We start from the raw sequence: 18,802 nt of genomic DNA, 5'->3' as shown, positions 1-18,802 counted from the left end.
CAAATAAAGATCTGAACATCAAACAAATAAAACCTAACACATCAATTCAAATGAAAAGTATGAGAATGTAGTAAAAAAACAGACATGCATAACCTTAAATGACATGCATAACATAGATAATAAACAGAGCAAGGTACGAATCATATCAGAGAACAAGCTCACCTCGTGCGGGATGTCGTCGTCATCTTCTGGCTCCATTCCTTCAGTTGGAGGAGCCCAGCTGCCCGAAGCAACTGAACCATGAAGCCTAGCTGACGGCGCGCGGGCACAGCTACTGCCAGTTCCCACCCTGGAGCGGCGGACAGCAGCGCGAGAAGTCGGGCGTTTCCCAGATCCGGTCGCTCCTGCGGTCGGCCGAGGAAGAACGAACCCTCCACCACCGGATCTGGCGCCAATGCGAAGAGGAAGCATCCCTCTACCGCCAGGAGCGAGGTCACCTTGGAGGAGCCCCTGGTAAGAGCCCATGTAGGGGAAGCCGACGGCGTCGGTGTTCAGATCCAGCCCCTCCATGCCGCGTCGAGTGGAGGAGCCTGCACCATACGATGAACCTTGGGAGAAGACGCCGAAGTCACCGGCGACGGGGGGGGGGGGGGGGACGACGGACCGGAGCCATTCAGATCCGCCGGAGAAGAGGACTGGGAGTAATAGTCCGGATACTCGGAACCGTGGCCGTCCATGGCAGAAGCGGTGGGCGGAGGGGTTGAGAGGAGCGGCGGCGGCGTGGAGCGGACTGGTGGCGACGGCGGAGAAAGCAGAGGAGAGCGAGCGCGCGTGAGAGAGAGAGTGAGCGAGCTGAGAGTGAGTGAGCTGAGAGAGTGAGGAGTGAGGGGTACGGTGCGCATTGATGAAGGGCAAGCGCTGTCCGGCGGTGGTTTTAGGAGGTTCTAGTAACGATTTCGTTACTAGCGTCTAGTAAGCAGTTTAGGAGGTTTTAGTAGAGGTGTTTAATAAAAAAGCTACTAAAGCGACTAAAAGCCACTAAATTTAGTAGCTACTGGCTGAACCAAACACCCCCTAACTATTGTGAATCAGCTGCCCCTTCTTACTCTCCTCGCTTGTGTCGACTAGACCAACCAAATTGCATTTGTTTTTAGGGAAAAAAAAGCTGTTAGTTAATTAGTTGATGTGTTGTGACATTGCATATCTCTATGTCTCTAAACCTGAGCCAAGCTCAGGCCGTTCATTGGGCCACGTCGCCAGTTTTTCTCGGCCGTTCAATTCACGTGCTGAGTTCAATCGAGCCGTCCGTGCAGGCACCATTTCTTTCGGCCCAGTTCCAGACCCATCGGAACCTCGGGAGATTCGCCCAACGCAGCTATCGCCGGCTTCATCGTCGTCGAAGGCGGGGTCGTCGCAGCACCGCCGCCTGCGGCCCATACGCACGAGCATCGCCGCCGCCACGGTGGCCGCGGGGGGCGGGGCGCTCGCGCCCGCGCCGGAGAAGAAGAAGGCCGGCGCCAACATCCGTGCGGTACGGTTCCTGGACAGCGACGCCAAGGCGCCGGCCGCGGTGCTAGCTGCTGCCGCGGGGTGGGGGCTTGTGGTCCCCAAAGGGAGCAAGTACTTCTGCAATATCTATGGTCTCGAGTCTCAACGACGAGCTGTTCGTCATGGTGCACTAGCAGGCCAGCCTCTGCTCAAGTCCTCTTCGTCTACCTGCTCAAATCCCTTCCCTGGTAACATGATCTTTTTTTCACGTCCTCTTCATCTACCCTGCATGTCATGTGTTTGACACAATGCCTTGCCCACTTTGGTAACATGAACAGAGAAGTTTTAACTTGCGGACTTGCGATGACAATTCATATCAGATGTTTATGTCATTCAATGGCAATTAGTCCATGACTGCATCTGGAATGCTCAACAAAAAAGACTCCACATGTCCTTTTCGTGCTTTTTCTTATTGCTTTGCATAATTATTGAGTAGCCTACTGTTTTACAGGATTCTTCTAGCAATCATGGTTTGATCTAACTGAAGCAGTTCTTTACAAATTACTATATGCAAAGATGGAAGAAGACGACGATTACTACATCGGCAAGCCAGGATTACTATATGGACAAGCAACTATACCCTAGGTGCAGAAAATTACATCCAAGGAAGAAGCCTATTAATAAAATGAAATTTCTCTAATCAATACTTTGCTAAAATTTTCATTTTCAGTAAGAGGTAAGATTCTCAACTAGTGGTTGCTTTCGTTTTGTGCTTCTTTTGGGCATTTACCTAAACTTGCAGGTGTTGTTTCAACCAAACAGAGCCTGGTCAAAGAGAGTTTAACGTGAATGCCTTTGGAGAAGGATATACCAGGTTAGCCATGAGGAAACAATCGTAGTTTCTTAATGTAGAGTATAGCTCAGTATGGCCCTTTTTAAGTTAAACTAATCTTCACAACATTGAGGACAATATCAGCATTGTCATATTTGAGATGGCTTCTTCATGTTTGGCCACACCTATAGCAGCTACCCATCTTAGTTTCCTCATTCCACAAGCTTAACTCTTTTCTTTAATTTTCAGCTCATCTGTCAGTCTATACCTGCACATAATTTTCAGCTCATCTGTTCAATGTTCCACCTTTCACAGGAGTACCTCAGAAAAAAGAACCAACTATGGTGTTGTAGACTAAAAAATATTTCTTTCCTCCTTAAATGCAAGGCAGAGCTCCTGCCCTTTTTCTTTCAAAAAAATAGACTAAAGAATATTTCTATTAATTGAAATAAGTGTGATTATACTGAAAACGTATTTCCTTCAATTCATCGCTGCCTGATAGTATGAGATTACCACATTAATCTTACATGTATCTACACTCCTTGATGCTTTGATGTGAAGTGGAAACACGATTTGTTATCATCATGGGGATCAAGAGATTAGCCTACTATCTACCTGAGTACAGGGCATCATTAGTTATAGCGCTTGCTACTAATGATACATGTAGGATTGCTCGATTGAAGGTGATGACGATTACCAAGGCATCCATTAAGTCCTATTTTGATTCTCTGTAAATCTGGAGTGCTGTACTGATATATATTTTATCGAAAATTCTGAGTTCATAGCGGTGCTGGAAACCAATGATGGATGATCACTTTGTTGCTTCAAAAAGGTACTTGAAATTTGTGTAAACATCCAATATAATCTTGTGATGAATGAAAATAATTTCACCATAGATTCAGGCTCAGTTTCAATTATATAAGTTTCATATTATTCTTGCATTATGAGCTTGCTCCTTCTCAATTTCTCTCCCTGTTGTTCAATACCTACATACTGTCGCATACATAATATGGTATTTTGTTCATTCATAAGCACTGAGAAAGCAAGCTGTCTATTTCGCAATTGCAACCCTTTTCTGCAGTAGCACAATAATAAATCTTCCTCGCACTAATTATTATTTGTTTTGACAATGTTATTTTGCTTCAACTTCACCTACAGACTTATATGTTTTCACAAAAACAAAATGGTAAGACCTGTCAACACTAAAACCGTGTAATATGTGAAGAATTCAGAATGTGTTGAACTGTTGAAATTGATTGCACTTTCATTGTTTTCCAGCCAGCCTTGCCGATGCACAGTTGCAGACTAGCGCTCTTTGTATGGTAAAATCTCTTCCCTCACTCTGCTTAACACAAAACCTGGCCGAATACCTGGTACCAGTCTATTGTTTTCTACATCAATTGATATATGAACTGTTTTCATTAGCTTAATCGACTACTATCAGGGTGAAGAAGACAGAAATTAAGTTTGAGGGAATCTAACTTAATGCAAGTGCCCAATATTCAAGCAAGACACATCTACTTGACATCCCTTTTCTACTGCAAGCTGCATGGCGGGCCCAAGATCAATGTTCAGTGCAAAAACCACCCTTACCTGGACGATCTAGTAGGGCGCGGCAAAGACACGCCTCGGTTTCTAGTTGAATTGCTAAAAGAATTTCCTTTTCCATCATGTATAGCTGGAGAAATGTAGAGCTGTAATCTAATTTATTTATTATATAACTATATATTTTATAACTAACGAGTTCTAATATACTAATTTAGGCCACGTTTGACAGGGCTTCACTTCACTAGTGAAGCCATTTTTTTTTTTTTTGCTTCAGCTCCACGAACAGTTCCACCGGTGGAGCTGAAGCGGTTTTAGTAAACCGTTTAGCAAAATGGCTTCCTTGTTAGAGCATGTTTTTAGGGGCCTGGAGGAGGAGCTGGAGAAGCCACTTTTTTGGCTCCATCTCACCCAAAATTACTGTGAGAGCATGTTTTTAGGGCTTCACAAGTGAAGCTATTTTATTTTACCCCGTTTGATAGAAAACGGCTCCAAACGGCTCCTGAAGCCGATGGAGAAGCCCTGCCAAACGGTAAAAGTCACATGATAAAATAATATTTTTTGATTTGCCCATTAGAAAGCCTTGCCAATGTGATAAAATATTAGTTTCTGATATACTGTGAGTGCAGACTTATGGCTAAATTCCTTGATAGCTGAGATCGCATGATTCAAAATACATAGAATTGCTGCAACAAATTAGATATAGTCGCACACAAAGCTAAAAGCTTAGAAGTACCTTCGGATCAATAAATAATTTCAATTTCCTGATACAGCTGCATCTCCTAAGGAGATGAAGCATCATTGCCAGAAGAGCATGGTGATTCGCCATGAAATTAATAATAAGGGATTCACATATTGGAAGCTTATCCATTTCTTGCAGGAAGGTCACATATCCAACTATTTCCTGCCATATGCACAATTTTCATTAAGTTTAATGAGAAGATGAAATCAGTAAATTATCAGTAGTTTTATTTGCAAAATTACCAATGTTTCAGCTCTAATTCTTGAAACAAAGTAATTAACATTGGACCTATTGATGAATTATAAGAATAGAATGATAGAAAAGTTGCTCTTAACTTGTGTCTTCAGAATAGCTATTACGGTTCTTAAGGATAGGGAAGTAATGACTTCAGTGCAAGCAGCAGGGGTTTTCACTAAGTTGTATCCAAAATTATCAAGTTTTACATTGTGTTCAGCTTGGCTACCTTTTACAAAATTGTAAAATATTTTCTCTAGTTTGCAGACATAACATTTAACATTGAATTTGTTATGAAATTTTGTGCATAAACAAATTACCCAATGAAGTGCGAGAAAACTATCAGCCCCTTGGCAGAATCATATCTCTCCATCAGTCGTGTGGACGACATGAGTATTCCAAGAACAGAAATGGTATACAACATACATGTGTTTTAGCAAAAAAAAAACACATGGATTTTTTTATCTCTCTCCCTCTCTCTTTCTCACCCGGCGAGTGGACGCGGCGGGCGAGCATGGCGCGGCTCTGACAAGCGAATGCGGCGGGCGAGCGGACAGCTAGCAGTCTGGGAGGAGCGTCGAGCGAGGCAAAGGCGGAGGCGAGCAGCCTGGTCGCCGACGGCGGCTCCCTGCAGCGACCGCGACCTGCGACGGTGGCGACGACAGATCTGTGATTTGTCCTTCCATAGAAAAAAATTATTTCATGTGATATGTGAATCTTGTGATTGTCTAAAGGTAAAAGAAGACTGGAGACAGAAGAATAGTGAAGGTTGTTGGATCTTAATTTTATAGTACCAAAAAAAATTCATGTGTTGGAATTACATAAAATGTATGGTTGTGCAGTAGACAGGTGAAGATGACGCCCGGACACAGCAAACTGGTGGAGGCTTTGAGCATTGGGGCGCTGCATCCTGTTCGATTGAGCCTATAGAATCGTATACGATCGTGGACCAAATCCGTCGGCGGTAAATAATCCATGATCTCCAGCTTCCTGGTGTCCAAGACACTGTAGTCGAGACACTCGAGAGATTCCGAAAAAATGGAGACGTCACAGACGGGGCCGAGATTAGACACAAAGATACCGAGCTTCTGCAGGCGCGGACACTGCGGAGAGGACACGGCGCGCCCCAGCTCGCCGCCGTCCATTTGGCCGCATGATATCATCAGATCGGTCAGGGCCGAGAAGGAGCCGGTCAGCGGCGGCCGGCGAAAAAAATCTGTCCGGAATCTGAGGTCGATCTCCGTAGCTCTCTCGCAGATGGGCAGCGCGAGCTCCTCTTTGATACCCCCGGACCTTCGGGCATCTTTTTTCAGATCGAGACAGGCGTAGCTTGCCGACAAGGCGCTGGGAGGCGACCGGTGCGACGTCTCCGCTTCGCCTCAGGATCGACGTCAGCGGAGTCGACCGGCGCGAGCTCCTCCTTGATACCCCCGGACCTTCGGGCATCTTTTTTCAGATCGAGACAGAGGCGTAGCTTGCTGACAAGGCACCGGTCGACTCCGCTGACGTCGATCCTGAGGCTGCGGAGGGTAGGTGCCGCGTAGGAGTTGAGGGCGGCGTCGATGGAGCCAAGGAGGGCCGAGGGCGTCGTCGCAGGAGCAGGGCTGCCGCCGAGGACGAGTTCCGGCATGTGGGCCCAGACGCCTCGCCAGCGGCGGGAGAGCACGCTGGTGCGCGCGGCGGCCGCGGCGGACGGCAGGCGGACGACAGGCGGACGAGGATGATGTGCGTCGGGGAGGCCGCTGATGAGGTCCTCCGCGCCTCCGAGGGGACTGGCGGGCGGCTCCATGAGTTTGGGACTGCCTCCGTCCGACGGGGAGTCGGCGGCGCCGGACTCGGACGGCCTGCTATGGCCCACCAAATAGCCCAAAGCGCGGAAAGAAGGAACCATTCTCCTCTGTTTTAATCGTAAAATAGCAAATTATCAGTTTTTTAGTTTTGTTCTAACTTAAACTTGTTTAATTTTAATCAAAATTACATAAAAAGATATTAACATCTACAACATCAAATAAATACATTATCAAAATATATATTTCTTTTATCTAACAAATCATGTTTGATGTTGTAGATGTTCGTGCATTTCTATATAAATTTAGTCAAAATTAGAGAGTTTGACTTAGAACAAAAATAAAACGATTTATAATTTGAGATGGAGGAAGTATATAAACTAATTTTTTTCTTTCTTCAAAAAAAAAGTGTCTCCTTCACTCTCCTTTTGCTTAACTTCCTTTCAGAAGTATATTCTTTACCTCACGGATTGACACAGATTAAGCCGATTAATAATAGCAAGTGTTTGGAGCTAAATGATGTACACACATATTTAAGTTTTTGACTTGATAAGGGTGCTTAATTTTTTTAAAAAAAATCTATGATTTAATGGCGTTATTTCTTTCGGTGGTGAGTGCATACCCGGACAAAGAGATGCATATGGTGACTTCGTTAATCTCGAGACATGGCAGCCCAGTACCAATTTTTCGGAGATGCTCATAAAGGTAAGATGTGTGAACGTGCATTCATAGAGATAATATTGCTAGACCAAATGTTGGTGCACCAGAGTCACTAAGATGTGGGGACTGATATGTAGGTTTATTAGGATCTAGGTCTACCTTGTGTAGTGGTAAAAGACCAGCAGTAAATGGAGTGAATCGGTGAATGCAATTATTTGAGAGAATTACTTTTTTTTTTGCCCTAACAAAAGCTTCATTTTTTTATCTTTTAGTTTAGAAGTTATCTATGTGACCAGAAATATAACTTTGCTTCATTTTATGGCCCTTCCGTTAGGTTTGACCACTAACGGTGCTAAGTGGGCGTGAATTGATCTTTTTATCCCTGAGTGGGATAGACAAGAGTGCAGTGTTCTGTTTTGATCCTACAATAGTTGACATGTTAGGTAGGGGGGTGTGCATAGATTAATTTGTACGAATCAGATGGGCTTCATCAACAATGACGTCAACACCTTCACTCCAGGCACCAACATCACCTTTCGTTGTCGACCAACCTAGAGATCTGCACCTTTGCAATCCCTAGCCATCTGAGCAAGAGGAGATCCCCATCCCCTCTACATGTTCCTCATCGGGCAAAGGGTGTTGTGAGTTGTGACCACTGGTGTTCCGGCACTCACATGCCACATTGATCCTACATCCAGGACCTCTTCATCGAGGGCGACCGAGAGCACACGTCTTAAACAGTGTCATCGACTTCCTGCTAAGATCTCTATCTTAGGTTGGATGCATGACCCGCCACATAGCTTCCTTGAAAAACAAACCACAGCTAAGTACAAAGCAAAACAAAGAAGTTAGAACACTGCAAAGAACACACACACAAAATAGAAATAGAAGTTCCAAAGCACAGAACACCCATACAACTTGAATTTACTCTCCTAAGATTAGATTATCACGGTTTTCTTGTCATAGATTGTGACATTGTTCGAATTTTCTCTCACACCCAAGAAGGGCGAATAGAAAGACATCTTAAAAAAATAGTAGACCTACACCTACTAAAGAAAAAAAACTTGAAAACTAGTGAACAATAAGTTACCCTGACCTTCAAATTCTTCAAATCCTATGACCTTTTTTTCTGCTATGTTGAATGGTCAGAACATTAAAGTGATAACAATTGTCATTTGATCCAGCAAGTTATAATATATATATTCAATTAATATATCACGATGGATATGAACTGACTAGTGAGCATGAGATGAGTAGTTACATAGCTTTGTTGAAGATTTCACCTAGAATCTCTCATTTCACTACATACTGGTGGGCTAAATAATATTGGTACACTAGTCACTGAGACATGGGGCTAAAACGGCAGGTTCACTAGGATGGTAGGTCTAGATAGTAGATCATCCCTTACCAGGAAGTGGTAAAATTAAAGGTCAGTAGTAAATGGAGTGAAGCTGTACACTGTGGTGTCAAGAGATGATCACCATGACAGGAGGGCACAGGTGAAATGGTCAAGTCTGCTAAATTTTCCTTGGAAGTAATTATAGTCCATCTCTTCTGTACATGCAAGCCATGTCTTCTTAAAATTAGGTTAAAAAATATGATACTTGTCATCAAAAGAGTAAAAAGAAACAAAGAACGGATGATTTTTTTTAAAAAAAAATACTATGATACTTGTCATCAAAAGCATAAAAAGAAACAAAGAACAGAGGATTTCATTCCAAAAAAAAAAAGTATCAGTTCAGTTGAAATTCTAAATTTTCTGAAGCGTCATAATTGTTTTCAAGGGGTGGATCTATATACAGTGTAGGGGTACTGACGCACCTAAGGATATTTTTTTTAAAAAAAAGTGATTATAATCAATTTTTAATCTTATTCATATCCCTACATTAAAAATCCATCCACAATATAAGTGCACTCCTCTCGCATTTGCTCTAACTCCTCCGGTTGTTTTCCAATGCGAGTACATACACTACGAAGAAATCCGAAACAGGAGCAATAACTAACAATCTGAAACTGCGTCTAGTAATATACAACTAGCAATCCGAATCTAGTAATAAGCAACATATTGAGTAGCAAAAAAAACTCAAAACCAGACATGTTAAGCTATAAAACCCAGTCTCAAAAATAGAGATTGCCAGAATCTGAAGTAAACATTCATTACAAACAAGAGAGCAGAATCTGGAGGTGCCAAATAAAACAGCTATTCAGTAGAAACAGGAGACAGCAGAATCTGGAGGTGCCAAATAAAACAGCCAATGAAACTCTTGCCAACCAATTTAATCTCAGGCAATATTAACTGTAGTAAACAAAAACAACTATATCAAACACAGATTTAAGTTTAAAGATCACAACTTATTCATGATTAAACCATACTGCCAGAACAGAGGATTTAAGTTCAAAGATCAGAAAGAAAGTTTTAGTAGAACACATAGGGACACAGGCCGCCCATGAAATTAAAGTCAGCCACAACTCAAACCACACAGATGTACTTCAAAGAAGGCACCCTCAATGGATACAAAAGGCACCAGACGACCCAGGCACAGGAGCAGCTTCGACGACCCATGGCTTACTGACCACCACAGAGACTGAGCACCAGGTGGAGTGAGGATGACACATGGGTGCCCTCTATATTATGGCTTCGGCACCTCCCTGCAGTTCACATTAAATTGGACCTTGCTGTTTGGATGACACATGCTGCGAATCCTTTGGACAACCTCCATGATCTCTGAAGAAACAGGGCCAGACGGCACTGTAAAGTCTACCCTTTTAAGGATTACCTTGTTGCATCTAGACAGCAACAACTCCACAAATTCCACTTGTTCGGCTGAACCTGTAAAGAAACTGATCTCTATCTCTTCAAGTGAATTAAAGGTGATGTCATCCAAACTGTAATTCTCTGGCAAATGATAAGGACAATCCGACGTAATACATGACGGCAACTGAAAAATAAGTAAAAAAAAATATTAGCAAACAGCTCATCTATAGAAACATTACAAGTCGCGATGTAAAGGTCGATCCCGTAGCTCTCTCGCAGATGGGCAGCGCGAGCTCCTCCATGTTGTCCCCGTACCTTTGGGCATAGTTCCTCAGATAGAGATGGAAACGTAGTTTGCCAGCGATGCGGTGGGAGGCGAAGTGGAGCCATGGAGAGATACGGTGCGCGGGGATGTCACACCGGTCGAATCCGCTTACGTCGATGTTGAGGCTGCGGAGCGTAGGTGCGGCGGAGGAGTTGAGGGCGGCGTCGATGGAGTCGAGGAGGGCCGAGGGCGTCGTCGCAGGAGCAGGAGCAGGGCTGCCGCCGAGGACGAGTTCCGGCATGTGGGCCCAGACGCCTCGCCAGCGGCGGGAGAGGACGCTGATGCGCGCGGCGGCCGCGGCGGACGGCAGGCGGATGAGGATGATGTGTAGAAGATCGTCGGGGAGGCCGCTGATGAGGTCCTCCGCGCCTCCGAGGGGAATGGCGGGCGGCTCCATGGGAAGGGTTTGGGAATCCATCGACTAGGGTTTGGGACTGCCTGCACGGCTGTGTTGTGTGTATCTCCCGTCCGACGAGTTGGCGCAAGCCGAGTTACAGAGAGAAAGGGATTTTCTTTTTATCTTAGAAATACAACCAAGTTCAATTCTTGTTGATTTCCAAATCTGAATTTCTTACAAAATCCACCATGACTATATTGGTGTCCAAGAAAATAGATACAATACTTTCTGGAACACTTTATTATATGTCCGAGGTGGTTTGCAAGCGAGAAAAAGCACAGGAAACAACTTCAAGGAGTCCTTTTATAAAAATAATGACACCACTTAGAGTTATTGAGTTTTATTTGGGATCTTCAATATAATATTGTCTTTAATAAACTCATGCTATTTGGCTATTGCTTTAGCGGTGTTACTTATTCACATCACAGATATTTTTGGACGTGGCATATATATTTGTGACAATAGAATACACGATCACAATAAATATTACTCTCTCTATTCCAAATTATAGGTCATTATATTTTTTTTAAATATAACTTTAGTTATGTGTCTAGACATAATGTATATTTAGGTGCAGACCTAGAAAAGTTAAAATGACTTACAATTTGAACAGAGAGAGTATGTCACAACACTAAAGTATTTTGGATTATACAGACATTTAGGGTTATGACAATTATAATTAGCAAGCATCATCAAATATGATACCAAAGTAGGTTATAACGATACTGCGCCGCTGATCAGGCAATTGCCGTGTGCCTGATGGGAACTAGCAGGGCTGCCAGTCAATCCGTGTAACACAAATTTGAAAGTGGTCGGCCAACCGAGAGTATTTCACTCAACAGGAGAAGAGTGCAGTGGTCAGACAGGGAGATGGGTAAGGCTTGGATATATGAAGACCAAAGCGAGGTCCCAACTCCCAAGCTGCATTGAGCATGTTCGTTGGTTGATTTCTGGGCTAATAAGTCTAGCTGATACTGGTTTGTTGTGAGAGAAAAATATTGTATTATAATTGATAAGTCCTAGCTGAAACCAACGAGCGACTAGACTGATTACAGCAAAAGGTGGAATTGTAAATGCACTAAATGACAATGAAGATGATAGAAGCCTGATAGTAGTTCAAAAGTTTGTTCGGCTGATATCAAAGCTGATTGATAAGCTAGCTGAAACTATTTTGTTGTGAGAGAAAAATATTATATTAAACTTGTCATTAGGATAGACGCCACCAATCGCTGACGACGACGACAACGATGACTGCAAGTACGCAACCACCACGACAGCTCGCCACGCATACGATAGAGTTTGAACTGATTTCATGTGCAAAAATCAAGATACTCGTGGAGCCAGGACGATCAAGCAGTGGCGCCATAACAATAAATATCGTTAGTGGATAGTAGTTTAATCCAGTTCAAATTCTTCGAGGGAGTTAATTTAATGTTACAAGCGGGGTGCTTCTGGACATCTGGTAAACTTCTCGATTGCTCTCTGTTGTTTCTTGTTTGAGAAGTGGAACTGCTTCTCGCAAAAAAAAAAAAAAAGGAAGTGGAACTGCAGTTGAGCTTAAAAAGGCCGGGTCATCTTCGGCTTCAGTGATGGGCCCGACGTTGGGCTGTTTTCAGGCAGGCCCTGTTGCCCTTGCTGCATGCCTGTTTTCGCTGGTGCCGCCCGTACCCCTCTGAACCCGATTGTGATTTTTTTTTTGAAAAAGGTAGATCGGATATCGTCCGGCCTGATTCATTTCCTTGACGCGCTCCTGCACTCCCCCCCCCCCCCCCCCCCCCGCCCGTGCCTATTTTTCACGCACCCACGGGGGGACTGCGGGCGTCCCTTCCCGCTTTCACGCGCATCCCATGTGCGACACATGATCTGATGTAACACTTACAACATACGTCTGAAGAGAGATGAAACACTTGAAGCATGTGTCTGAAACACTTGCAAAAAAAACTTGAAAACCATTGTTAACATACGCAACATGCAAATAAAACACTTGCAACATGTGTGAAACATATATAACATGGAGATAAACACACTTGCAACATACGTTTGAAAAACAGATGAAACATTAGAATGCTTGCAACATACGTATACAACAATTGCAACATATGCAACAACCTGATCTACTTTTGCAACATCCGTATGAAACACTTACAACATACCTCTAAAACAACTGAAACATTTCAATTGTACACTTGCAACATGCATTGTATCCCGGTGCGGCCTCCTCCACCGGCTGCATCAGGGCGTCGGCGTGCCGCAGCCGTAGTAGGAGGCAAGGCCGGAGGGCTTCCATGCCAGGGCCCGGCACTTCTCCTTGCGGTGGTGGCGTCTGTCAGCATCGTCGAGCGGGGCGGGTAGCGGAGCAGGAGCAGCAGGGCGGGCACGCGGAGCAGGAGCAGCGTCAAGAGCGGTGGGGCGGGCGCGCGAAAGAGGAGCAGGAGCAGCGCGCGCGGCGAAGCAGGAGCGAAGTCAGGGCGGTTGTGGTGTGGGGTGGAAAACGCCATGGCGGATGCAAATGGAGAAACGGTTCCGATGGGAAGTGAAGAAGACAACCGATTTTTTTATCAAACAACCGATCGGAGAAGGCATCCAAGTTGGGCTGTTCATACTGTCGTGGCCCATGGCAACATCCGAATGCCTTGACCCTTGTATTTTAGCCCTTTTTATCTAGAGGAAAGCAAAGCGGGCAACACGGGGCCGTTTGGGTGTTCTCCAGCTCTAGCTTCTACGAAGAGAGAATCACTCCCGACCAGCCCAACGCTGCTAGCTGATTTAGGTGGGGATCACGAGAGAATCAATTCTCCATTTATATTAGAAGCTAAGAGCTAAAAAAACCTTGCTTCACCCTACTCCCTATTATATTCTGGTAGGGATCGATAGATATTCAGTTCTCATCAGCTTTCCACCCTGCTCCCTCTTAGGATTACAATGTAACCACTCCATCAGATAAATCATGTAGCAGAGTTGAAGAATAAGGGAGGAGAGCTTTCCCAAATAGGGCCTTGGTCCTGCACTGCATTTTCACAGTGATGCTGTAATTGGCAGATGCTTCAAAAAAATCTAACTGGTAACAATAGTGAATGACGTTTATATTTAGGTTGTAAGAGCATCTTCGAGAGTTTCCTACTTTTTTCTCCTAAAAACTTGTAGTTTGACAACTCCTAAAAAAATTTGGGGAGAAAAAAAGAAGGTCATTTCCAAGAGTTTCTAATAAATGGCATATAAAAAATCAAATTTGGGGCCTGAAAGGTCCTTGTTTGGTTTTGGTAATTGAGTGACAACTTAGGTGGACTAATTGTGTTTATGTGAGATACACAGGTGATTAGTCCATAGGTACATGTGTGTGAGCAACATATGCCATGGAGGTGAAAATGGCTTAGAGATGTTGCAAAGCTCACACATGTGATGATGAAGGAGCTTATTGCACATGAGACATGACATTGAGTCATGTGATCAAGGTGGAGAAGATCAAGATAAGACTTGGCTTGATGGACCGGTTGCAAGCGTGAAGGGCAAGTCGAAGGCTTTGGAGTGATGGACCGCGTGGCGGTGAAGCTTGAGCAAGACTTGGCGCCGATGGACGATGGCAACGGTGAAGAGCAAGTAAAGTCAAGATCGATGAACCAATATGATCACGTGATGATATGAAGTGGATCATATCATTGTTGATCGTATTGGTGCATGTGTTGCATCAACATTGGAGGAGATGGAATGGAATGCGCAAGGCAAAGGTATAACCTAGGGCATTTCATTTCACCGGTCATAGGTGTGTAGAGAAGTATATGACCGGGTTTAGGATAGATGGCCGTACTATCAAGAGGGGCAAACTTGTTTGCATATCGGTCATCTAGTGTCACTCGAGTGATCTAACTTTGCATCGTCGCTAGGATCGAGTGGCGTGGCAAGTTGAGTGGCTAACATCCTTTGGGAAATGATTGTGAAAAGCTAACACACATACACATGGTGGTGTACACTTGGTGGTGTTGGCACATTTACAAAGGAGGTGGTGTTTGCAGGATTGAGATAGGTTTGGGTCCCTCTCTCCCTCCCGCCGAGCTTGCTCGGCGGGATTCGGCGCATTTGGGAAAATGGAATGCCTATTTTCTATTGCGTCGGATGTAAATTCTTGTGGTTGGCACATTGGAGCAAGGGTGAAGAAGTTAGAAGTGAGAACAAGTTAGTCACGAAGACGCTGGCGTCGGTCAACTGACCGGACGCTGGGTCTGAAAGCACTGGACGCTGGCAGGGTGCGTCCGGTCAGGCTGACGTACGGTGACGCAGAAGCTGGAGTGTGACAGGACACTGGGCTGCGTCCGATCACGTGCGACCGGACGCGTCCGGTCGAAGAAATACGCCTCGGGGAGCTTACTAGAAACGACCGGACGCTAGGGTCCAGCGTCCGGTCAGTTGAAGCTGCTGTGTCCGGTCAGGTCAAGTGACCGTTGGAATCGGGACACGTGGCCGTCTACGGACGACCGGACGCTGAGGTCCAGCGTCCGGTTAACTCGACCGGAGCGTCCGGTCAGCCCGATTTTTGCCCAGTGAAGGGGTAACGGCTAGTTTAGCCCTTGGGGCTATAAATAGAAGTGGCCCTCGGGCATGGCTGGTGCTGAGCACCTTGGGGGGCTTTGTGTCCATGCTTGAGAGTGCTTAGGAGCCCTCCATCTCACACATACTTGATAGTGATCATCCGATTGTGTGAGTGAGCGATTCTAGTGCGATTGCATCGTGAGGTTGCATCGAGTGGAACTAGGTGATCGAGTTGCAAGCCGGTGGTGCTTGTTACTCTTGGAGGTTGCCACCTCCTAGACGGCTTGGTGGTGGTCTCCATCGAAGCCCGCAATAAGCTTGTGCGGCGCTCCGGAGAAGTGCTTTGTGAGGGGCATTGTGCTCGCCCCGCGGGAGACGCGAAGAGCAACTTTAGTAAAGCGTGTCATTGAGCTACCCTCACTTTCGGGGTAGGTTCTTGTGGCGTCCGACGTGCGGGCTTGGCGGGTGATGCCAATTAGCCACCGAACCACCAAGTGAGCGGTCGACACAACGGGGACTAGCGTGTTGGCAAACACGTGAACCTCGGGAGAAAAATCATCGTGTCAACCTTGTTCTTCCCGTTGGTTTGCATTCCCGTTACATAAGCTTGCAATTACTCTTATATACATTGAGCTTGTGTTGTTGCTTTAATAATTAGTTAGCTTGTGTAGCTTGCTAATTATCTTCTTGCTTGTGTAGCATAGAAGTAGCTTCCTTGCGTGACTAATTTGGTTTGTGTAACCTTGTTAGTCACTTTGCTTAGTTTGTGTAGCTAAGTATTTGCGTTCTCTAATTTGGCATTGGTTGCCTTGTTATTAAGCATTGCTAGTGAGCTTAGTTGGCTTTGTGCTCTTGCTTACTAGCATGTGTAGGAGCTCTCTTGTTGCTTAAAGTACTAGTGGCATATGTTTGTGTGACCTTGCTTCTAAAATTGGTTAGGAGAGCTCTAGTTAGCCCGACACCTTTGTTGCTTGATTAGTATCTTTACAAGGTGTTTGTGAACATAGATAGAGGGGTGTAGTCTTGGCTAGACCGATAGTTTTAATTCCGCACTTGTTTCGGTTAGCCAACGTGATTAAGTTTTAAAAAGGACTATTCACCCCCCTCTAGTCCGCCATCTCGACCCTTTCAGGGCCCACGTGAATTATGTTGTGGCTTTTTTCTTTTCCATCACGGGAAACTACAGGGCGCGCCGAACCCTGAGACCGTGTGCTCCCTGCAATTGAAAGCGTTCTTCATGGCATGTGATCACCATCATGGTGGTAGCGTAATACGTACTGCAATGCATGGCAGACATGGATCGTGGGCAAGTAGTTGTCACCGCAGGAGCAGTGCTGGGCGCCGCCGGGCATGCACTTCCACTAGATCGGGTGCCGCCCATCATCATCGGCTTCCGCCGGGACTGCACCTTCCTGTAGGACGACGCGGCGGAGTGTTCGTTTCTGAGCGACCAGGTCGCGTGACGTCGGAACGGTCGCCCGCACTCCGGCTACGAGCGATGGGTGACCCCGGCGCCGTGCATCTTCTCTGCCGCGCCCAGGAGCTGCCTCATGAGCGCTCGCATCTCGCCCTTGGAGAAGGACCGCGTGATGAGCCGGTTACGAAGGGTGCAGGTGCCGACCAGCGGCTCCGTGAACGACGAACAGGTCCCAGTCGTCTCGTCCGCTGCGACGCTCTTGAGCTGCAGGATGGAGGCGGCTACGGACGGCCATGGCCCAGGCAGCGGCTGCGGCGGAATATGGCGCGAAGAAGAACTGCCCTCGGCGCGAAGAAGGACGCTGCGCGGGGAAACTGGATCCGCGCGAGGCTGCGGCGCGTAAAGTTACGCGGATGAGGGGGATTTTTTTCAACTCCTAAAATATTAGGAGATTGTATGAGGAGTTGTTGGAGATGGATTTTTTTGTGGATCTTTCTAAAAACTTAGAATTAGGAGGAGGTTTAGAAAACTATTGGAGATGCTCTAAGTAAAACGGGTACTAATGGGGCATAACTTAATTGTTTGGTTTTCTTGCAATGAAATTTGTCCATCTCGTTGACAGCTGGATGGCAGTTCAGCCTATCGAAGATGCTTGGCCTTGTTTAGATTGTAAATTTTTGTAATCTGGACACTGTAGCACGTTTCGTTTGTATTTGACAAACTTTGTCCGATCATGGACTAACTAGGCTCAAAAGATTTGTCTCGTGATTTACAACCAAACTGTGCAATTAGTTTTTTTTTACCTACATTTAATGCTCCATGCATGCGTCCAAAAATTGATGTGACGGAGAGAGTGAAAAAACTTGGAATTTTGAGGCAATCTAAACAAGGCCAGTTGGGCCGTCACTAGTGTACGACGTGCACCTGTGTGTTCGTACTCCTAGCTCGTAGCAGTGAATGTTCTCGGGTGTACGTGATGTAGCCTTTGCGTTCTGGGAATTTTTTTTTTCCGATCGTTGATGGAAAAGTAAATGATGACAGTGATTGACTTTTGGTGACTCGTAAGTAGTGCTTGTCCTACCTTTTGTGCTAACGAAGTGTTTAGATTATTTAAGAACAACTGTCCTACAAATAGAGCTTCAAAATGTGGGCTAACACCGCAACTAACTGTCCTATTTTTTTTGTTGCCAGGAGTCTAATCCGATGTCTTCTTTGGCAGTGGCCAGGGGCGGATCAGTTAGCTGGACTGACAGCTTAACGAACCCATGTTACCACATGCAATGCAATGGTCCAACGACGCTGAAAGCAAAAGATAGCAGCCCCAACACAAAAAACCGTATCACACAGGCTGAAAGCACAGACCGAAAGGATCCTCATCACCAACGTGACTTTCATCGTCACGCGCGCAAAAGATCTGAGGTGGATAACGCAAAAAGGAAGTCTGCGATTATTCTGCAGCCTGCTGCTAGGTGCGAGCTGCTCTCGTTGTTTCGTCGATTGCAGCCCCAATCTGCATCGGTCGCACGTCAGAAATTTATGCACCTATGCCGTGGCGCACGACCCATGGCGCGGGGCCGTCAGCCGTGCGCGTAATTCCACCACCCCTTTACATCACCACATGCCACTTGCCAGCAGACAGCTTGGCAGCTTGCCGTGGAGACGACGCTCCCAGTCAGTCTCCGCAGGCCATCAGTTATGCAGCCAGCAGCCTCATCGATCGGGCGAGTAGATGATTTCTGGACGAATCCGATGCTATGACATTGCACCTATTCGGGATCGGAGGATCACTCATTCATCGCTCGTTTGGCTGATAAGTCATAGCTGAAAGTACTGTTGACTGATTTTTTATAAGAGAAAAATACTTTTCGTTGGCTGAAAAGGTACAAACGAATAGGACGAGGGTCGTTAAAAAAAAGTTTGGAAAGCAATGCAAACTTGGGCCTTGTTTAGTTCCCTTTAAAGTTCCAAGTTTTTTCACTCTCTCTCCATCACATCAATTTTTGGACGCTTGCATGGAGCATTAAACGTAGGTAAAAAAAATAACTAATTGCACAGTTTAGTTGGAAATCACGAGATGAATCTTTTGAACTTAGTTGGTCCACGATTGGACAATATTTACCAAATAAGACGAAAGTGCTACTATTCATCGGATTGAA

At 45.4% G+C, this 18,802-nt stretch overlaps 2 protein-coding genes across 6 annotated transcripts; one reads left to right on the top strand and one right to left on the bottom strand.

Moving 5' to 3' along the window:
* The first annotated feature begins 599 nt into the window (after positions 1–599).
* Positions 600–4,005, top strand: LOC136513361 (uncharacterized). Of its 5 annotated transcripts, XM_066507360.1 has the most exons (8): positions 600–1,676; positions 1,940–2,164; positions 2,251–2,302; positions 2,822–2,943; positions 3,046–3,092; positions 3,419–3,446; positions 3,539–3,582; positions 3,686–4,005. In XM_066507360.1, exons 3-8 carry the CDS (start codon positions 2,278–2,280, stop codon positions 3,723–3,725), a joined length of 306 nt encoding a protein of 101 aa, XP_066363457.1. In that variant the 5' UTR covers positions 600–1,676; positions 1,940–2,164; positions 2,251–2,277; the 3' UTR covers positions 3,726–4,005. The 5 variants fall into 5 exon arrangements, 3 of the variants coding, with proteins under 3 accessions (XP_066363457.1, XP_066363458.1, XP_066363456.1); XM_066507361.1 differs by having other exon boundaries at positions 1,940–2,302; positions 3,705–4,005; XR_010773353.1 differs by lacking the exon at positions 3,419–3,446 and having other exon boundaries at positions 1,940–3,092; positions 3,705–4,005.
* A 5,554-nt stretch (positions 4,006–9,559) lies between these two features.
* Positions 9,560–10,790, bottom strand: LOC136513739 (F-box protein At5g03100-like). The gene is made up of 2 exons (XM_066507699.1): positions 10,299–10,790; positions 9,560–10,167 (listed from the first exon to the last, which is right to left on the bottom strand). Exons 1-2 carry the CDS (start codon positions 10,724–10,726, stop codon positions 10,077–10,079), a joined length of 519 nt encoding a protein of 172 aa, XP_066363796.1. The 5' UTR covers positions 10,727–10,790; the 3' UTR covers positions 9,560–10,076.
* Positions 10,791–18,802: the final 8,012 nt, after the last annotated feature.

This window comes from Miscanthus floridulus, chromosome 16 (genome assembly GCF_019320115.1).
Source record: "Miscanthus floridulus cultivar M001 chromosome 16, ASM1932011v1, whole genome shotgun sequence".
Classification (NCBI taxonomy): domain Eukaryota; kingdom Viridiplantae; phylum Streptophyta; class Magnoliopsida; order Poales; family Poaceae; genus Miscanthus; species Miscanthus floridulus.
Note: the sequence above shows the minus strand (reverse complement) of the source record. Positions and strands in the feature narration are given on the sequence as shown.

Excerpts from the sequence above, each read along its gene's own strand:
- LOC136513361 (XM_066507359.1), top strand. The coding sequence starts at position 1,124 with ATGTGTTGTGACATTGCATATCTCTATGTCTCTAAACCTGAGCCAAGC.
- LOC136513739 (XM_066507699.1), bottom strand. The coding sequence starts at position 10,726 with ATGGATTCCCAAACCCTTCCCATGGAGCCGCCCGCCATTCCCCTCGGA. Across the intron at positions 10,168-10,298 it reads CTGAGGAACTATGCCCAAAG|TTGCCGTCATGTATTACGTC; the intron begins GTACGGGGACAA and ends CTTATTTTTCAG.